Source organism: Mustela nigripes, chromosome 8, assembly GCF_022355385.1.
Source record: "Mustela nigripes isolate SB6536 chromosome 8, MUSNIG.SB6536, whole genome shotgun sequence".
Taxonomy (NCBI): domain Eukaryota; kingdom Metazoa; phylum Chordata; class Mammalia; order Carnivora; family Mustelidae; genus Mustela; species Mustela nigripes.
In genome coordinates, this window is record NC_081564.1 from 28,988,132 (window position 1) to 29,007,663 (window position 19,532).

At 41.0% G+C, this 19,532-nt stretch overlaps 1 protein-coding gene across 3 annotated transcripts in view; it reads right to left on the minus strand.

Moving 5' to 3' along the window:
- Positions 1-19,532, minus strand: part of LOC132023424 (protein HIRA) — an 85,008-nt gene that overhangs the window by 27,198 nt on the left and 38,278 nt on the right. For all 3 annotated transcript variants that reach the window (XM_059409055.1, XM_059409057.1, XM_059409056.1), the window contains 5 exons: positions 19,103-19,208; positions 17,830-18,045; positions 16,775-16,860; positions 12,235-12,432; positions 10,927-11,088 (listed from right to left, as the gene is read on the minus strand). In XM_059409055.1, coding sequence (XP_059265038.1) covers positions 10,927-11,088; positions 12,235-12,432; positions 16,775-16,860; positions 17,830-18,045; positions 19,103-19,208 — 768 coding nt within the window. The remainder of the gene's footprint in view (positions 1-10,926; positions 11,089-12,234; positions 12,433-16,774; positions 16,861-17,829; positions 18,046-19,102; positions 19,209-19,532) is intronic.

The window sequence follows — 19,532 nt, forward strand, 5'->3', positions numbered from 1 at the left end:
CAAACAGAGACTGAAGCACACACTTCTAAACAACATATGGTCAGAGAAAAAGTCACAAGAGACTTACAAAAATATTTAATTAAATTAAAACAAAAATGTAATTTATAAAAATTTGTGGGATGCAGTAGAAACAGTGCTTAGAAGGAAATTTATAGCAGAGAATATATTTTATTTTACTCCTATGATTTTTAAAAAGATTTATTTATTGGGGCACCTGGGTGGCTCAGTTGGTTAAGTGCCTGTCTTTGGCTCAGGTCATGATCCTGGAGTCCCATGACTGAGTCCTGCATTGGGCTCCTGCGCAGATAGTCTGCTTCTCCCTCTGATCTTCTCCCCTCTCGTGCCTCTCCCCATTCAAATAAGTAAATAAAATCTAAAAAGAGATTAATTTGTTTATTTTTTTGGGAGAGGGGCAGAGGGTGAGAGTCTTAAGCAGACTCTGCACTGAAAGTGGAGTCCAAACACAGGGCTTGATCTCAGGATCCTGAGATTCATTACCTGAGTCAAAACCAAGAGTCAGACACTTAACAGACTGCCACCCAGACACCCCTTTGTTTTTGTTTTTGTTTTTTTAAAAGATTTTACTTATTTGAGAGAGAGCACAAGTAGGCAGAGCAGCAGGCAGAGAAAGAGGGAGAAACAGGCTCCCTGCTGGGGGAGGGCTCTAATGCAGGGCTCGATCCCAAGGCCCTAGGTCATGACCCAAGCCAAAGGCAGGCTCCCAACCAACTGAGCCACCCATGCGCCCCCTCCCTTTGCTTTTTCTTACATATTTATTTATTTGAGAGAGAGAACAAGAGTGAGGGTGGGGGGAAAGGTAGAGGAATCTTCAAGCAGACTCCCTGATGAGCATGGACCCTGATGTGGGGCTCAATCTCCTGTCCCAGGATCATGATGTGAGCCACAATCAAGAGTCTGCAGCTTACCCAACTGAGCCACCCAGGTGCCCCAAGAGTGCATATTTTAGAAAAGAAGAAAGACCTGAAATAAAAAACTTAAACTTTACCTTCAGGAACTAGAAAAAGATGAGAAAGCAGATGCAAATAAATAATAAATAGCAATACAATAATATAATAATAAGGCAGTAATAAGTAAAATAATACAAAGCAAGGAGAAGACAATAAATCATAAAAATTAGAGCAGATATCCATGAAATTTAAAACAAGAAAATGACAGAGAAAAATCAATGAAATAAAAAGCTCGTTCTTTGAAAAGAGCAATAAAATTAATGAACTTGTAGCCAGGCTAATTAAGAAAAGAGAGGACACTCGGGCGCCTGGGTGGCTCAGTGGATTAAGCTGCTGCCTTCGGCTCAGGTCATGATCTCAGGGTCCTGGGATCGAGTCCCGCATCGGGCTCTCTGCTCGGCAGTGAGCCTGCTTCCTCCTCTCTCTCTGTCTCTCTCTCTCTCTCTGCCTGCCTCTCTGCCTACTTGTGATCTCTGTGTCAAATAAAAAAAAAAAAAAAAGAAAGAAAGAAAAAGAAAAGAGAGGACACAAATCACTAATGTCAGAAATGCAAAAGGGGCCTTTACTACTGCTCCCATAGACAATAATAAAAGGAACACAGAGGAATATTATGAATAATTCTAAACCCAAAGATCGGGTAACTTTGAGGAAATGGGCCAGTTCCTGAAAAAAAACAAAAAACAATCAACTTAAACTCACAGAAGGAAAAATAACTAATCTGAATAGTTGTATTAAAGAAAATGAATCAATTAATAACCTTCTAAGAAAAAAAGTACCAGGCCCAGAGAGTTTTACCTGTCAGTTCTACCAAATATTTAAGGAAGAAATTATAACAATTCTCTACAATATGTTCTACAAAAGAGAAGCAGAGGAAAATAAATTCTAACACCCATGATGCAAGCATTACCCAAATAAAAACCAGATACTGATATTACAAGGAAGAACAACTATAGGCCAGTATCTCTCATGAAGATAGATGTAAAAATCTTCAACAAAATACTGGCAAACTAGATCCAACAATGTATAAGAATTATATACAACAATCAAATGGTATTTACACCAGATACACATACTACTCAACATTCAAAATGATTAATGTAATCCATCACATCTAATAAAGCTAAAGAAGAAAAATATTATTGTCTTATAAACAGATGCAGAAAGGGCATTTGACAAAACCCAACATCCATTCATGATAAAAAACAACAACAAACCCACCCCTCTTAGCAGTAAAAAAACTCTTAGCAAACCAAGATTAGAGAATTCCCTCGATTTGATAAAGGATATTCATAAAAGCACCTATAGCTAACATCATTTTTAATTGTGAGACACTAAATGAGAAGGCAAGGATGTCCCCTCTCACTGCTTCTATTTAATATAATATGGTACTAGAAATCCTAGCTAATGCAGTAAGATAAGAGAAAGAAATCAAAGGCATTAAGATTAGGAAGGAGAAATAAAATTATCTTTATTTGCAGATGACATAATTCTCTTTGTAGAAAATCTCAAAGAATCAAAGACAACAAAAAATGGAACTAATAAGCAATTATGGCAAGGCTATAGGATATAAAGTTAAGATACAAAAGTCAGCTGCTTTTCTACATATCAGTAAGGAACAAGTGGTACTTGAAATTCTAAACAATACTTTTTACATTAGCATAAAAAATGAAATAATTAGATATAAATCTAACAAAATATGTCTAAATTCCATATGAAGAAAACTACAAGACTCTGATGAAAGAAATCAAAGATCTACATAAATGGAGATATACTACATTTATAGATAAGACGACTCAATATGTATTTTTTAAAAAGTTTTTTTTTTCTTCAAGATTTTATTTATTTATTTATTTGAGAGAGTGAGTGTGCACACAAGGAGGAGGAGAAGCAGAGGCAGAGGAAAAAGCAGGCTCTGTGCTAAACAGGGAGCCTGAAGTGAGGCTCAATCCCGGGACCCTGAGAATCACGACCTGAATTGAAGGTAGACTCTTAACCAACTGAGCCCCAGATGCCCCAGAAGACTCAATATTGTTAAGATGTCAATTTTTCATAACTTGATCTAGAGATTAAATGGAATCCCAATAAAAGTCCCAGGAAATTATACTGTATATACTGACAAACTGATTCTAAAGTTTATATGGAAAGATAAAAGACCTAGAAATAGATCCATGCAAATATACTCAAGTGATCTGATTAAGGCAAAGGCACAGAAAGGACACTCTTTTCAACAAATGATGCTGAAACACCGGACAACCTCATGCAAAAATGAGATCTAGACTCATTCCTTACATCTCCCACAAAAATTAACTCAAAATGGATCATAGATCTAAGTGTAAAATGTAAAACTATAAAAGGAGAACTTAGAAGAAGCATGATAGGAAGTCAGGTGTTCAGGGAAGAAGGGAAGGATTAATAGCAAAGTACAAGGGATATTTAGGGAGGTGAAGTTACTGTGCATGATGCTATAATGCTGGATACAAGACATACATTCGTCAGAACAGATACAACTGTACAACACAAAGAGAAAACTCTAAATGATGGACAGTACTTTATAAATATTTTTAAAAAACATTTTCAAGTGTAGGACTAAATACCTACTGGAGTATGATAATGGAATGTGATTATGTAGGAGAACATCCTTGCTTAGGAAATGACTCACAGCAGGAAGGACAGAAGTGTTTTGTTTCTGTCATGTGTGCTGTAGAGTAAAAGAAAAATAAAAACGGGCAAAAGTGATAAAAACTGCTGAATCCAGGTGAAGGATACAAAGAAAGATGTTTGATGTTGCTGAAGGTATGGAAGTTTTCAAAACAGAAGCCTATAAAAAACTCCACTTAGAAGTCCTAGGTACTGCTGACATAGAAACATGGTATCTCATGCATTTTATTGCACTTCTCCACTGGAATCTGTGTATGTGTACATGTATGTGTGTGCATGTTATGTGTCTAATGTGTTTATTTTTGGTAATAGCTTTACTGAGATGTAACCCACACACAATTCATGAATTTAAAGTATACAATCCAATAGTTCATGCTGTCTTCACAAAGTTGTGCAACAATCACAATAGCAATTTCAGAATATTTTCATCATCTGAAAAAGAAATCCTATACCTCTAGGTTATAACCCCTTCCCTCCCCCAACAAATTCTCCTATTCACCACAGCTTGGGAAGCCACTAATCTACTTTCTATTCCCATAGATGTCCCCATTCTGGACATTTTCTATAAATGGAATCACAGAATAGGAAATATCCAGAATTGGCTTCTTTTACTTAGCATGTTTTCAAGGTTCATTTGTGCTGTAGACTGTATTGTACTTTACTTCTTTTTTTATGATTGAATAATATTTCATTGTATGCACAACCACACCTTGCTTATCCATACTTCAGGTAACAGACATTTGGTTGGTTTCAAGCTTTTGGCTATTGAAAGAATGCTGATATGAACATTCATGTATAAGTTATTTGTGTAGGCATGTTTTCATTTTTCTTGGGTGGTTTTACCTAGGACTAAAATTCCTGTGTCAAATGTTAGGTCTACATCTAACTTTTAAAGGAACTGCTGAACTATTTTCCAAAGTGCCTGTACCATTTTATATAACCACCAGCAGCGTATGAAAGTCTCAATTTCCTCACATTGATGCCAACACTTATTATTTATCTTTTGATTTCCTAGCAGTACAAAGTAGAATCTTGTGGTTTTACTTGTATTTCCCCAATAGCTAATAAGGTTGAATATCTTTTCATCTGCTTATTATTTGTATATCATATATATTAAGATTTTATTTATTTGACAAAGAGACAGAGACAGCAAGAGGGGGAAAAAAAGCAGGGGGAGGGAAAGAAGGAGGAGGACAGGCTTCCGGCTGAGCAGGGAGCCAGTGCAGAGCTCGATCCCAGGACCCTGGGATTGTGACCTGAACTGAAGGCAGATGCTTAATGACTGAGCTACCCAGGTGCCCCTATATCATATTTTTAAAGAAGATTTTTATTTATTTATTTTAGAGAAAGAGAGATTGTGAGCGGCAAGACGGACAGAAGGAAAACGAGAATCCCAAGCAGACTCCCCACTGAGCGTGGAACCTGATGTGGGGTTTAATCCCAGAAACCTGAGATCATGACATGAACTGAAATCAAGAGTCAATGCTCAACTGACTAAGCCACCCAGGCACTCCTCATATACTGTATCTTAAAAATGCCGGGGCGCCTGGGTGGCTCAGTGGGTTAAAGCCTCTCTGCCTTTGGCTCGGGTCATGATCCCAGGGTCCTGGGATCAAGCCCCACACCCGCCTCTCTGCTCAGCGGGGAGCCTGCTCCCCCCCACACCATTGCCTCTCAGCCTACTTGTGATCTCTGTCTGTCAAATAAATAAATAACCTAAAAAAACGATGCCTATTCAAATCCTTGGACTGCTTAAAAATTGTGTCATTAGTCTACTACTGAGTTGTAAGAATACTTGTATTCTAGACACAAGTCTTTTATTATAGGATTAGTAAATATTTTCTCCAGTTCTACAGTTTTTTCCCCCACCATCATGATGGTCTCCTTTTTTTTTTTTTTTTTTTTTAAAGATTTTATTTATTTATTTGACAGAGAGAGATCACAAGTAGGCAGAGAGAGAGAGAGGAGGAAGCAGGGAAGCAGGCTCCCCGCGGAGCGGAGAGCCACATGCGGGGCTCGATTCCAGGACCATGGGATCATGATCTGACCCAAAGGCAGAGGCTTTAACCCACTGAGCCACCCAGGTGCCCTGTGATGGTCCCCTTTAAAGCACAAAAGTTTTAGGGGCGTCTGGGTGGATTGAGCCTCTGCCTTTTGCTTGGGTCATGATCTTGGGGTCTTGGGACTGAGCCCCATGTCGGGCTCTCTGCTCAGTGGGGAGCCTGCTTCCCTTTCTCTCTGCCTGCTGCTCTGCCTACTTGTGATCTGTCAAATAAATAAATAAAATCTTAAAAAAAAAAAGGCACGAAAGTTTTAAATTTTAATGAAACCCCCTTTATCTATTTTTTCTTTGATTACTTGTGATTTTGTTGTCACAGATTATCGAAAAATGCATTAACAAATCCAAAGTAACAGAGTTTTCTAGTTTGGCTCTTAAAATTAAGTTCTTTGATTAATTTTGAGATCATTTTGTATGTAAACTGAAGTAAGGATCGACTTTATATTTTTGCATATATGGATATCCTGCTGTCCCAGTTAACAACTGTTGTTAAGACTCTTCTTTCTTTAACCATTGAATGGTCTTGGCACCCTTGTTGAAAATAAACTGATCGCAGACTTCAGCTTATTTCCGGGATTTCAGTTCTACTCTTTTGATCTACATGTCTATCCTTGTGTTAGTACCACACTGTCTTATTATTGTTCTGTACTAAAGTTTGAACTCAGGAAGTGTGAGTTCTCCAACTTTGCTCCTTTTCTCCAAGACTATTTTGGCTGTTCGGGGGCCCCTGTGTTTCTACATGACCTTTGGGATCAGCTTGTCGATTTCTAAAAGGAAGACAGAATTTTGCAAAGGACTGCACTGAATCTGTAAATCAATTTGGGAGCTACTACCATCTTAACAATATTAAGATAACCAAAGGAATGTCTTTCCATTTATTCAGGTCTTTAGTTTCTTTCAACAATGTGTTGTACTTTCCAAAGTATAATTTTTATGCTATATTTGTATTGCTAAATTTATTCCTAAACAATTTTATTCTTTTATGTGCCATTATAAATAGAACTATTATCTTAAGTTCTTTTTTGGATTGTTCTTTACAAGCGTATAGAAATACAACTGATTTTTGTATACAGATCTTGTATCTTGCAATCTTGAAGTCATTTAGTCTAGAAACTCTAGTACAGTATTGAAAAGAAATGGCAAGAGCTGACATCCTTGTCTTGCTCCTGTTCATTTTCCTTAGGGGGAAAACATCCAGTCTTTCACCATTAAGTATGATCTTAGTTGTGTGGGTTTTTCAAAGATGTCCTTTGATCATGTTGAGGGAGTTTCATTCTCTTCCTAGTTTGTTATTTGTTTAGGTCATGAATGGGTGCTAGATTCAATCAATGGGGTGTCTGTTTTTATTCTATTGATATCGTATATTACATCAGCTGATTTTCATATGTTGAACCAACCTTGTATTTCTGGGATAAATCCCACTTAGTTATTGTGTATGATTAAAAAAAAAAAAAAGTTGTATTTTTGAGGATGTCTTCTGCTGTTTTTCCTACTGGTAGCCCTAGGTTATAGAAAGGTAGACAGGTGCACTAGGGTCTACAAATCCTGAACTCTTTCCAATATGTACCCATGTAAAGAACTGGGAAAACCCAGAAATTCCTAGTTCTACTCCATGAAACCAGAAAGCCTGCTCCCCATTCTTCTGATGCCCCACAGCAGAGCAAAGCATCCACCTTTGGATGTAACTTGATGGTTTAGACACCCTAAGTTAGTGTTTCCCAAAATCCTTTCAAAAATCCTTTCTAGAATTTGTAGACTTTTGTGTAATTATGGTTTTAGAAAATACAGTAAGAATGTCATAGCAATGTCCAACTCATATAAGCTTCTAAATTATCTGATCACTTTCTAAACTCAACACCAGTGCATGAACCTCACTTTGCTTAGCACTGCCCTAGCTCAGGCTGTATCACTCTATGGCTGAGACTTCTTTGAGAGCCCTCAGGAGTTTCTCCCTTTTACCTCTCCCTGACATCCCATTCAGGGCTCTAAGGCTAGGGACCCACTGAAAACTGCACTTCCCAGCCTGTGTGGGCCTGTACCAGAGATCACCCAGTACCCCTAGGAGAACCAAGCTATGGATCTATAGCAGCTGTCTCTTAGATCCAGGTATCTCCTGAGGAAGAGCACACCTGGTCAGAGATGCCACACTTACAAATGGGCTCCATCCTAGTTCTGCCTGCACAGGCCAACTTGGAACCCTAATCTGTGCCTTTCACTGACACACAGCCCTAAGGCAGGGTGGAGTGGAGGACCCACCCACAGGTTCAACTAGGATGGCCACCCTGCACCTGGGAGGCTAGCATTAGGCTTCCAGACTCATCTAACACTCTTGGCAAAGAAGTACCAGTCAGGTTGCAGAGACCAAATTGCCAAACCACTAGGAGGTATAATGAAGGAGTAACAGCAGGAGACCAGGATCAGGATATGGTTTTACAGGCACTGCCTTCCTCTTCAACCCTCAAGATGGATCTCCTATGAGTTAGGTGTTCCTCATAGAGCTGTTCTGACTAGTAGGGAGATGGGCTGAGAAAGACTGTGTGTCTTACTTAAGATCACCCCACCATAGAGTGGGGAGGTAGGACAACCTCAGAGTGTATGGCTCTGAGTGCTGCTCTTAACTATGCATGACACTGTGACCCCAAAGGAAGACCTCTACTGATGGGTGATTTAAAGGATTACAAGAAACAGCCATATCAAGAAAGCTGCATTTTGGGGCACCTGTGTGGCTCATGACCTGAGCCGAAGGCAGACGCTTACCTGACTGAACTATCCAGGTACCCCCTCATATCACTTCTCCTCCTCCTCCTCCTTCTTCTTTTTTTTTTCAAGATTTTATTTATTTGACAGGGAGAGACACAGCCAGAGTGAACATAGGCAGGGGGAGTGGAAGAAGAAGAAGCAGGCTTCCTGCTGAGCAAGGACCCAATGCAGGGTTCCATCTCAGGACCCTGGGATCATGACCTGAGGCAAAGGCAGACGCTTAATGACCGATATTATGACTTTTTGAGTACAGCCAGGCTAGTGGTATCTCATTGTGGTTTCCAGTTTGCATTTCCCTAATGACTATTGACAGTAACAGTCTTTTATGTGTTTATTGGTCATTTGTATATTTTTGGAGAAATTTCTATTCAAATCCTTTGTTCATTTTCAAATTGGGTTATTAGTCCTTTTATTGTTGAATTGTAAGTTCTTTATACATTTTGGATCCTAAGTCTTTTAGTTGATTTTAGTTGTTTAGTTCTTTAGTTGCTTGTGCTTTAGGTATCATATCTAAGAAACAGTTTTTTAATCCAGGGTCATATAGATCTACATCTGTTTTCTTAAAACAGTTTTAAAGTTTTAGCTCTTACATTTAGTTCTTTAGCAGATTTTGAGTTAACTTTTTACATGACATGGCAGATTAGAGTTTCCTCACATTTTATCTTTCATGTCTTCATTTAAGCATATTTATTTTATAGTCTTTATCTGGCAATTCTCTATGATCAAATTTATAAAAAGGTCTAAACTCACTCATTATGTCTCCAGACATTTGTGTGTAATGCACGGTCCCTGCATGTTTTTTGTTACTTCGGATTTTGAGTGTCCCTTTTTGGCAGTGCTTCTCAGTGGGAATGCTGGACTTCTTGGGGTCAGAGAAACATCACTGGGATGGGGCAGGGGCGGGGGGCAGTTTGCGTCAGTTTTGCCAAGTGCCTCTGGGTGTTAATTAGGCCTAAATCTCCTTTTGTGTTCATTTCTTTTCTTGGTTTCCAGATGACCTAGGTAGCATTAAACATCCCCAATCCACAGGAGGGCAGGTCTGTGGCTGTATAGTCTGTTTTCCTAACCCAGAGGACTGACTGAGATATTTCAACTTTTTGGCCATCCTGCCCTTCAGGTTTTTTCTATCCTCTCCTTCACTGGTGGTGTACTTTCTCAAGCAGCTTGACTTAATGGTAGTGTCTTAGTTCCAACCCCCTACATGGCTCAGGCCCAAGGCCCTGTTTTGAATCTGTGTGGCCATTAAAACTCAAGGTTACCATGTCAGTAACCCCCAGCCCAACACCCACAGTGTGGTCCTGCCCACTGTTCTGGCTGTCTTATCATCCTTAGATTTCGGCTCCTGGGGCCTTCCCTTACTTTCTCACAAACTGGTTACATGTTTTAGGCATATGTGTTGCAGTTCATCCATCGTTTCAAAGTACTGAGCAGCAGCAGGAAGGTTCTCAGATCATCCATACTGCTGGACAGAGGAACTGCTACATAAAGAGATCCCATAGAATATCTTTATATGTAAATAGGCATGATCACAATAGAGAAGAATACAGGTCCCGCGCCAAAGTCATAGACGCAGCTGATGATTTGAAGGGAGAGTCCTCCCATGCTCATTTCCAGAGGCTATTCTCCAAGGAGAACAAATCCTGATCAGACAAGCGATTTTGAGATCATGAGTCCAGTCCTAGGGACAGTGTCCCACAGCTTTAGCTCTAAGACATTACCTACTGCCAACGTCAGATCTTATCACAAATGCTCCCTTCATTAAGTACCTACCTGTTGTGTGGCTACTATGAGTCTATGACCAATGTCCCTGAATTTGGCTGATAGCGGCAAAGGGCTGCTGAGCCCCTATCACCTCAAGGTAGAGTGCAACCCCAAGTCTTTAAGTCCTTTGCCCCTCTGTAGGAAGCTAGCCTAGCCCACCTCTAACCCCCTCAGCCCCAACCTCACTGAGCTCTGTCTCGTGGTGGGTTCATGGTCATGGGGGTGGAGATACGCTCCCTAGGAATCAGAAAAGTTCTGTGCCAACAAACACACCTGCTCTGGTCACCTCAAGAGGACTCCTGTAATTCTAATAAATAGACATCCTAGATGGTTTGGTTGCTGTGTGCTAAGGGAGGTGCAGAGAATGGGCGAGTAGCATAGAGCCTGAAAATGTGCAGAAGCTCATTTCATAAAAACCTCTTATCACTTTTATCTCAAGCTCCCAAATGCCTGGTGTCTAAGCAGGCTATTACTTCCATGGTACAACAATATCAGAGCCAATCTCCTGCTCCACTTTAGGCAAACTTTGGGCTCTATTCAAATGACAACCTTATCATCAGCATAATCTCTGCACCGACCAGCCCTGGTGTCATTGTCTTCATTGTCCTTTATGCCTGTTCTGTGCCCCCATGGCTCCCTGCAACCATTTTCCCACTAAAAGAAGATGCTCCTTTCTCTTCCTTCCCAGGTCTCTTGAGGCCCCACACAGCCACCACCTACCTTTCCACGGCTGTTGGAGTCACACTGGTCAAGGAAGGAGCACCTGGCGTGGCTTTGGACCGCTCCGTGAATCGGGAGTCAAATGCTTTCATGGGTTCAATCTTGGACGGGGTTGTTAACATGGAGGGTGATGATACAGCAGGAGTAGAGGTAGCATTCACACTGGGGGTCGAGGGGTAAAAAGGGGAACATGTCAAGCACAATTCATCAAATATCTGGGAGTCCTAGATTTGTGTTACTTGGAGCCAACTAACAGGGGCATGAATATCAAAGTTACATAGACCCAACTTCAAGATGTAATCTAATACTACTGACTATTTCTTCAATAGTTTCATGTGTTAAAATCTGGAAGTCTGTCTATCTGAGAAGGTTATGAGCAAATGTACTCATATTTCCCCACTGCATGTTGACAGCTTCTGGGGGTAGTATGAGGCCTAGAAAGTGGCTCTTATAACCTTTTTTTCTCACCATACAGCCTTATCTCCACAACCTGAATATAGCACCTCCACCCCAAACCAAATCCAAACCCACCAGCTTTTCCTGCTTCAACAAATGGTCTGAGAGAAGTCCCCACCAGCATCCTAAAGCCACTGTCTATACCTGCCCTTCAACCTCAGCCAAAGACTGTGGCCTGGGTGGCCCCTCTCATCTTACCTTGGCAATTATGCATTCTTCATACATTCGTCCAAGTGCACACCCCATAGCCCTTGTGTTCTCCACAGGAGGGGCCCAGGCTTGAGCCTGCAGGTTTTCCCCCATGCCCAAGCAGGTCACATAAGCTGAGTCCCAAAGCCATTGGGCCTCCTATTGACCACATCCACCTGCCTGGATCCCGCACCAGGCACCTGGCTGGTATCTGGGAGCCCCCCTCCTTACCCAAGATCTGTAGGGCCAACTGTTAAAAATGTCTTACAGATCTGGAGCTGTCCTTCCCCAGATACCCTTTCTGAGATGACTGGTGTGGCAATGCTCCTGACTGTGCAATGACCTAAGCCACTTCCAGTGTAGAACTGCTGACAGCTGGGGCTGACTCTGAGGCAGGTGATCTGTCCCTGGCCAGGTCCCACCCTCAGGAACACATCTTGGGACTCCATCTTGTCCCAGGAGGTAAAGTCCTTATGGCCCTGTGCATCAGAGACTCACCTGAACAAGGTCTCCCTCCCAAGCAGGCCCTTATAAACAAACAAACAAACAAAAATCAAGCATCTCTTTCTTTTTTTATTGAAGGAGCCATGAAGCGTCAGTGAAACTGTGTCCAAATCTGAACTTTCCCCAGAGACAGAAGCAAACCTTGGCATGCCCACTCACCTGTCCTTACTGACAGTATCACCAGCCGGCCTGGCGCCAGTTGTAGCCACAGGCTCTGTGGAGGGCTTCGAGGCGCCAAAGGAGTTGGGGGTACTGGAATCCAGTGGCAGTAGCTGTGGATTGCTATGAGAGGAGAGCATGGTGCCCGCCAGGGAGCCTGAGAGTGGGATGCTGTTAAAGAATGCCGTGGAGAAGTCCCTGTTGTCAAGAACAAAAATCAGCCTGGGAAATCAGACACCACATCAAGTACTTTCTGTGTTTGAAGTAATTTTTTTCTGGGTCCACAGATGAAGTATTTTTGTGGAAGAAAATGTGCAAAATTACAGAAAAGTAAAAAGAAAACTAGACTTACGTCTTACACTATGTGTAATTGAAGCTAACATGAACTGGTACTTTATGTACCACTAATAAAGAAAAAATTACTACCAAATGTAATTGTTAGATGCCACTGATTATAAAATGTACCCTGATTTCAGAGATAGTAAAATGTGCAAACATGTGTCTCAGAACTCAGGAAATGCAGCATACAGAGCAAAACTCCCTTTCATTATGGGCTGTATGGATATACCATAATTTACCTAACCAGCCTCTAATGAAGAATGCCAGGGCTTTCTCCCAGCTTTTCCTGTAACAGACACTGCTGTAACAGGAGGCAAGACACTGCAGTGCTAAGGCTAAGGGCCCTGGGCCAATCCAGCCAGTTCTCATTCCTTTGCCATATAGAAGCTCTGGGATCTTAGCCACTTCAACCACTCTGTGCTTCAGGTTCCTATCTGCAAAACGGGAAGTGACAGGCCCCTCCCCATGACTTCAGGACTGTGGTCAGTGTAGCACATACTTAGAACACATAGTAGCTGCTCAAAGTTGCTCCCTATCATAATCATCCTTGCACTAGTTGTTTCACATATTACATAGGATAAATTCCTAGAAGTGGAATTGCAGCAGCAGATGGAATGTTCACTAATGAGTTCTGATTAATAGTTCTAAAGTGCCTTCCGTGGAGGTTTAAATTCCAGCTGCGCACGAGAGTGCTTATTTCCCCAAACCCTCACCAACAGTCTTGCCAAATTTTTTGATACTTGACAATCTGGTAAAAAACAGTAACTTACTATCATTTTAATTTGCAATTATTTTGATGTGAGATTGGAATTTTTAAATATAGAAGCATCTGATTTCCTTTTTTGGTGATCTGTTTATATCCTTTGTATATTGTTCTATCTGGTACTGGTCTTTATTATTGATTATAAGACCTATTTATAGAACTAAAATATTCCTTATATGAAGAATTAGTATTTTCCCTAGGATTTTTAAAAAGATTTTATTTGTAAATAATCTCTACAACCATTGTGGAGCTTGGCTCACAATCCCTAGATTAAGAGCTGTGTGGTCTTCTGACTTAGCCAGCCAGGTGTTCCCAAGATGCTGTGTTTTGACTTTTTATGGTGCAATTTTCCTTGCCCCCAAAATGTTATTTTTGTGTGATCTAAATTTTATGTCATTTAAAAAAATGTCTTTTTTTTTTTTTTTTTAAATCTCTGAGATCCTAAAAATATTCTCTTAGGGAATCTTCTAAAAATTTTAAACAACAAAAAAGCTAAATATTAAAAAAAAAATCTATGAGCTGTTCAGAAAGTATCTAATTTTAAGTTGTGAGGTAGGGAGGTTGTTTCTAGAGGGTAGGTAGTCCTCTCATTTATTAGATTACCTGATGCTTCATCACTGATGCAAAATGCTACCTTTAAAATTCCCGTAAATATTTGGGCTTACTTGTGGGTTTTCCATTGTATTTCACTGCTCTAGTCATGTGTTAGTATCTATTTTATTATAGTTCATAAGTTTTAATTTCTGGTGGAGCCAGTCTTCACCATATTTTTCCATTAATTTAGAATCAGCCTAATTCTGCTGTTAGTTATTTGTATGGGCTTATGTTGAGAGAGATCATCTTATGATGTTGAGTTATCCTACAGAATAAATGGTATGCATTTTCAGTTATTTCTTTGAATTTTCTTTTAGTTCTCTCAGTATTGAATTTTTTTCTTCATAAAGAGCTACATTTCTTGCTACATTCTAGGTACTGCATTTGTGAAAGTGATTTCTCCCTTTATATCTTCTAAAGGTATAGATCTTCTTCATCGGTTGCATCCAGTCATTTTTTTGTCCTATTGTACTATCTATGACAGTTTTCCCAGTTGCCTCTTTTGTGCATCAGACCGTCTTTAAATAATGACACATTTTACCACCTTCTCTTCAATTTATTTTCTCCTGATGACAGTATGAGCTAGGACCTCCAGAACAATGTTAAAGTATAGTCAACAAGAAAGGACACTTATTTGTTTAGTTTCTGAATTTACTTTAAAATAAGGTAGTTTTTAATCAAATTAAGGAAATATCCATCTATTCATACTTAACTAAATTTTAAATCAGAACATTAGTAAAAATGTCTCCTATGCATTCGTGGAGATGATCACGTATTTCCTTCGATCTTTTGACATATAGAATCAAATTAAGTTTCCCAAAATTTGAACTGCCTTGCTTCCCTGAAATATAAACCTTACCATGTCATATTGTATTAGCAATGTAATACACTGTAAGTTTCTGTTACTATTTTCTTTAGCATTTTTGAACTGACATTCAGAAATGAGATTGATCAGGCATTATGTTCTATCTTTGTCATGTTTTTGATGTAAATATTATGTTCATTTCAAAAAAGGTTTGGGAAGTTTTCCTTTTTCTGTGCACTGGAGTATTTTTAAGAGTATTACAATGATCTGTCCCTCTAATCATTAGAATGATTAGAATGAAAACTTTATTAGAATTTCCCTGTGATACCTTCTTAGCCTGGTGGCTTTTGGTACGTTAGCTCTGTGACAGCATCCTTTATTTCTTCTATAATAATTTAGCTGTATAGATTTTATTGTTTTTATAATTTTATTTCCTCAAAATCATCTATTCTCAAACTTATTTGCATAGAATTCAGTAAAGAAGTCTTTCAAACTTTTGATTCATTCTTTATCTGTGATTATTTCCATTTAAAATACTTTTCTGGCTTGATTAGCTAAGCTAATCATTACCTATTCTGTTGGGAATCAAGAGGGCAACAAAGCCTTCAAAACCAAAAGAATCAAGTTCTGGTGTCAGAAATATACACCCTGTAGCACAGATAGAAAGCCACCTACCACCTTTGTCTCCTCATCAAGTAAGGCCTGAAAGGATCCATAGAAGAAAAGTGCCACCATCACCACCACCTCCAGGACCTTCACTCCCACAAACCCTTCAGTGTTCAAGGCATAGTCACATACCTGTCTGATTTTGTTCTAATAAAAAGTAAGCATATGGCATTACCCACTAGTAGGTTAACAATGGAAAAAGGCTTGATCAAAGGAAAACTACTCTCTGGGAGGAGTCAGGAGACCTGGTACTGGCTCTATCTGGTCAGGTCTCTGCTCTCCAGGGCCTCAGAACCTGCACACCCTTAACATGAGGAAGTCATATCAGCATACCATATGACTGAAGGTCTTTTCAGACTTCAAAGAAGATCTAGGACACCTCACAGACGAACAACTGCAAAGTGCAGAGGACTAGTATATATGTGATGTCCTGAGCAGACTGGTTGAATAGAAAACCAGAATGAATCACCTTAACAGTGGGGGTCTATTTCTTTCATGCAGGACCTTATTATCCTTTCAATCAATATACATTGTTTTGGGGAGAATGACCAATATAAAAGCAAGCCTGACTACAGATGTTGAGACAACAGCAAATGGTGACTGGGTCCACTTCTCCCTTCTTTGCCCCCTCCAGGGAAATGTGCTTTAGAGCCCTATTCTCTGTCCAGCAATTCCACTTCTGGGAAGTATCCTGAGGTGACAGTCACAGGTGTGCTCAAAGATTCATTTATAATCACAAAACACTGGACATAAACTGTAAGTCCACAGTTAAGGGGCTGGTCAAGTAAATCATGGTGCATTCACAGCCTGGGAACCTGGACAATCAGCAAGCCAATGCTTCAGAGGACTATTTATTAAAAAGGATGCAAACAAGATACAGGAACAAGTGGGGAAAAGAAGACCAGAGATACAGATGCCAAAATGTTAACATGATTATATCTCAGAAACTGGATTACGGGTAATGTTTATGTCCTTCTTTGGGTTTTTACTATTCAACAGAGTGTATACAGAAGGCTATAAAAGGGAAAAATGAAACAGAAAAAAATCAGTCCGACTTCTCTCCCTGGTGTCTTCAATGCCCCACCAACGAGGCAGAGCTGCCCATATGGACACACTGGCCCTTCAAAGGCGCCTTTGCCCTCTGACTTATCACGGGCTCCTCCCTGCCCACCTTCTGATGAGTCAAATGTGCCTAAGGGCTCTGGAGGAAGCACAGGGCTTTGAGGCTGGTGGGAAGCTGGGCTCAACTCCCCCATTTCCAGACTGGACCAAGAGCCCGTGAAGACCCTGATTATGAAAGTGTTAACTGCTGAAAGGAGAGAGGAAGACCTCCCCAGATAAGGCCACAGAAAGCTCGGTGAGTGAACAAGTACCCGGTGTCCAGCTGTGCTATGCAGAGAGGCGTGATTCTTCTGCGACCATCTGCTGTCCGAGTCTCAACTTGTTTCTTCAAAAGATTCTGGCAAAGGAGAGGGACATATGAATAGAAAAGTTTCTGCTAAGTATCTCCACGTATCAAAAAATAAGGCTTCCAAGGAAATGAATTTTAACTTCTCTTTCTATGGCCTTTCTGGTTCAACTAAACTAAGCTGCTGAATCAAAAACCAAGCATTTTTGTCAGGTGTGTGTTCAACTTCCTGCACAGTAAATCAGCAAGGATAGAAAAGCTCCCAGTTGAACTGGCTGCAACACTTTGCTCTCCGTCACCAGCACTGCAGGCTGGCCAGGCTTTCTGGGCAGTGAGCAGGCCCCTTCAGCCCAGCAGCCATGGGGCTCACTGAAGGGATGAAGGAAACCTGCATCTGTAAGCCACTCTTGTCTCTAAGCTGTGATCTGCAGATCTTCTCTCATCAGAGTCATTTCTTCCACTGAAGGCTCATAAAATCAAAGGTTCCCAGTCACACATTGTGTCTCAACTACCTAGGGAGGTTTGTTACCCTGCACAAGCTCATGAAGATGGTTTAAGCTCCCCAAGGGATCCCGACATTTCCTGCTCTGTTCCTGCCCCATGTTCACCCCCACTCCACAGTGAGACATGGGCTTCCAGAGAAAGAAGGGGGGAAACCAAAGACATCTCCTCATGACAGAACCTGAAACCTACCGTTCTCATGATTGAGAATTTCCTAGAAAGCTAAAAGTGAGGTTTTGTCAGTTCCAGCAAGAGATGACCTCCTTTAGAGCTCCTTGGGACAAAGAAGCTTTTGACAAAGTGCCTTAGGCTTCATTACTACCTCATGGAGCTGATGGCAATAGGGCTAAGTAGCCCCAAGCTGGCTAACCCCTAGGTCCTGTTCTAGGCACAGCATACACTTGCTTCCCCACCACCTGCATCTGTGCTCTGTTCAATGGACTGCATGCGCCTCTTCCCCGGTCCCCGGGTCTGGACCCACGGACCCATGTCATCAGTGCTATGGGGCTGAGACCCCACCTTCCTAATGTCTTCCAGACTTTCCCCGTTGACGACACCAGCAACTGAGGCAGCTGAGCTCGTCTCTCTGGCCGAGGCACTCTTCTGGTCCAGCTGCTGTTGCTGCTGCCTGCGTTGGTATTTGAGCATCTCTGGGTTCTCAATGACGGCTGTGGAGAGCTGGGCCTCAGTCATGATGGCCAAGCTCTTGCCATACGTGGACTGGTGAATGCGGCTCTAGGGGAAGCAGAGAGAAGTGCAATAGACTAGTTGTGGGCAGCAAAGTGGTGGCTAGTGCGTACCAGTCGGTGAGCGGCATGTTAGGTCTCCTGATTCTCAGACTGGAAAGGGTCCTGGGCAGTGGTCAAATACCATTTTAGGTATGTCCTTTTTTTTGTATCTTTTAGTTCTACCCTCAAAGGGTTTACATCATAGTGGGAGGTCCACATAGTAGCTTATGAGGGAGCCTATACCAGTAATTGAACTTTGAAGGGGAGAGCCACCCATCTGCTTTGGGCTTTTATAAGGCTTCTTTCAGACAAACGAATACATTTCACTAAGTGTCATCAAAGATCCATCTATAAAAATGTCTGTTTTCTAAATCTACAGTCCATTAAGCAGGGCCTGTCCCAAAGTCCCTAAAGAGCGCATTGGCCTCCCTGTCCTGGGCAAAGCACAGAGGGAAGAAGGCCTATGGGCATGAGTTACGGTTCTGTTCTCAAATCTTAGGATCATGTGTGGTCTCTGCAAAGAGCCAAACTATTTTCTAAGGCTTAGTTACCTCATTGATAAAATGAGCCCTTCCTTGAAGGTTTTTGTATAATTCATACAAAATAATACATGCAAAATGCATGGCCCAGAGTCTGGAATGCAGTAAGTGCTAAGAAATGACTAATATTACTGTTATAGTTGATACTCCTTGGCAACTAGGTGTCTATAAGACAACGGGGAAAGTGACATGAGCAGGCACCCTTGGGTGTCACTCCTGCTATCTCCCAGGGTGAAAACTTTTCAGTGTGGAGCTAATTATAAGCTCAAGAAAAAATGCCAACTTATTCTTAGTTCTAGAACTGATTTCTGACATGAATAAGAGTCTCATGTTTAATCTATTCTGTAAAGAAGATAAGCATTATGAACTATAAAAGACAAATACCCAACAATATTTTAAGAAACAATGTGTCTGTGTATATCCTAAAAGGAGGGTCCAACTGAAGGGGCCTCTCAGAGCTATTTCCATGGCCCGAGAGCAAGTGCAGCACTCAGGCCACTAGCTGAAGGTATAATGTTCTCTTACCTTCTCCTCCTCACTCAAGGGGTCTCCAAGCTCATCCTGGGAGAAATCTAAGAATGCCACAGAGCCGTCCATGGAGCACACCAAGATGCCCAGCCCGTTCAGAGTCCTGAAAGAGATGGCCATTAGCAGCCTGGAGAGCAAGTGCCTATGGGGCTTACCGACACCCCCAAGGGTGGACCGGGAGGATGACATGCAGGACTTTATGCAGATGCCAGAAACCCTTCATTACCTTCTGTGGCATTCCCTGGTAGGGCGAGGACAGGAAAGACAATCACGCCCTAGCAGGTTCTGGTATCTTTTAGTTCTAATTCTAAGCATATGTGCAAAGTATACTTCTTCTTTTGTAAGAATTTCATTTTTGTTTTTGAAATCACTTAAAAAAAAACATTAAGTATGTATCTAGATGAGGTCGTTGAAAAGCAAAAAATGT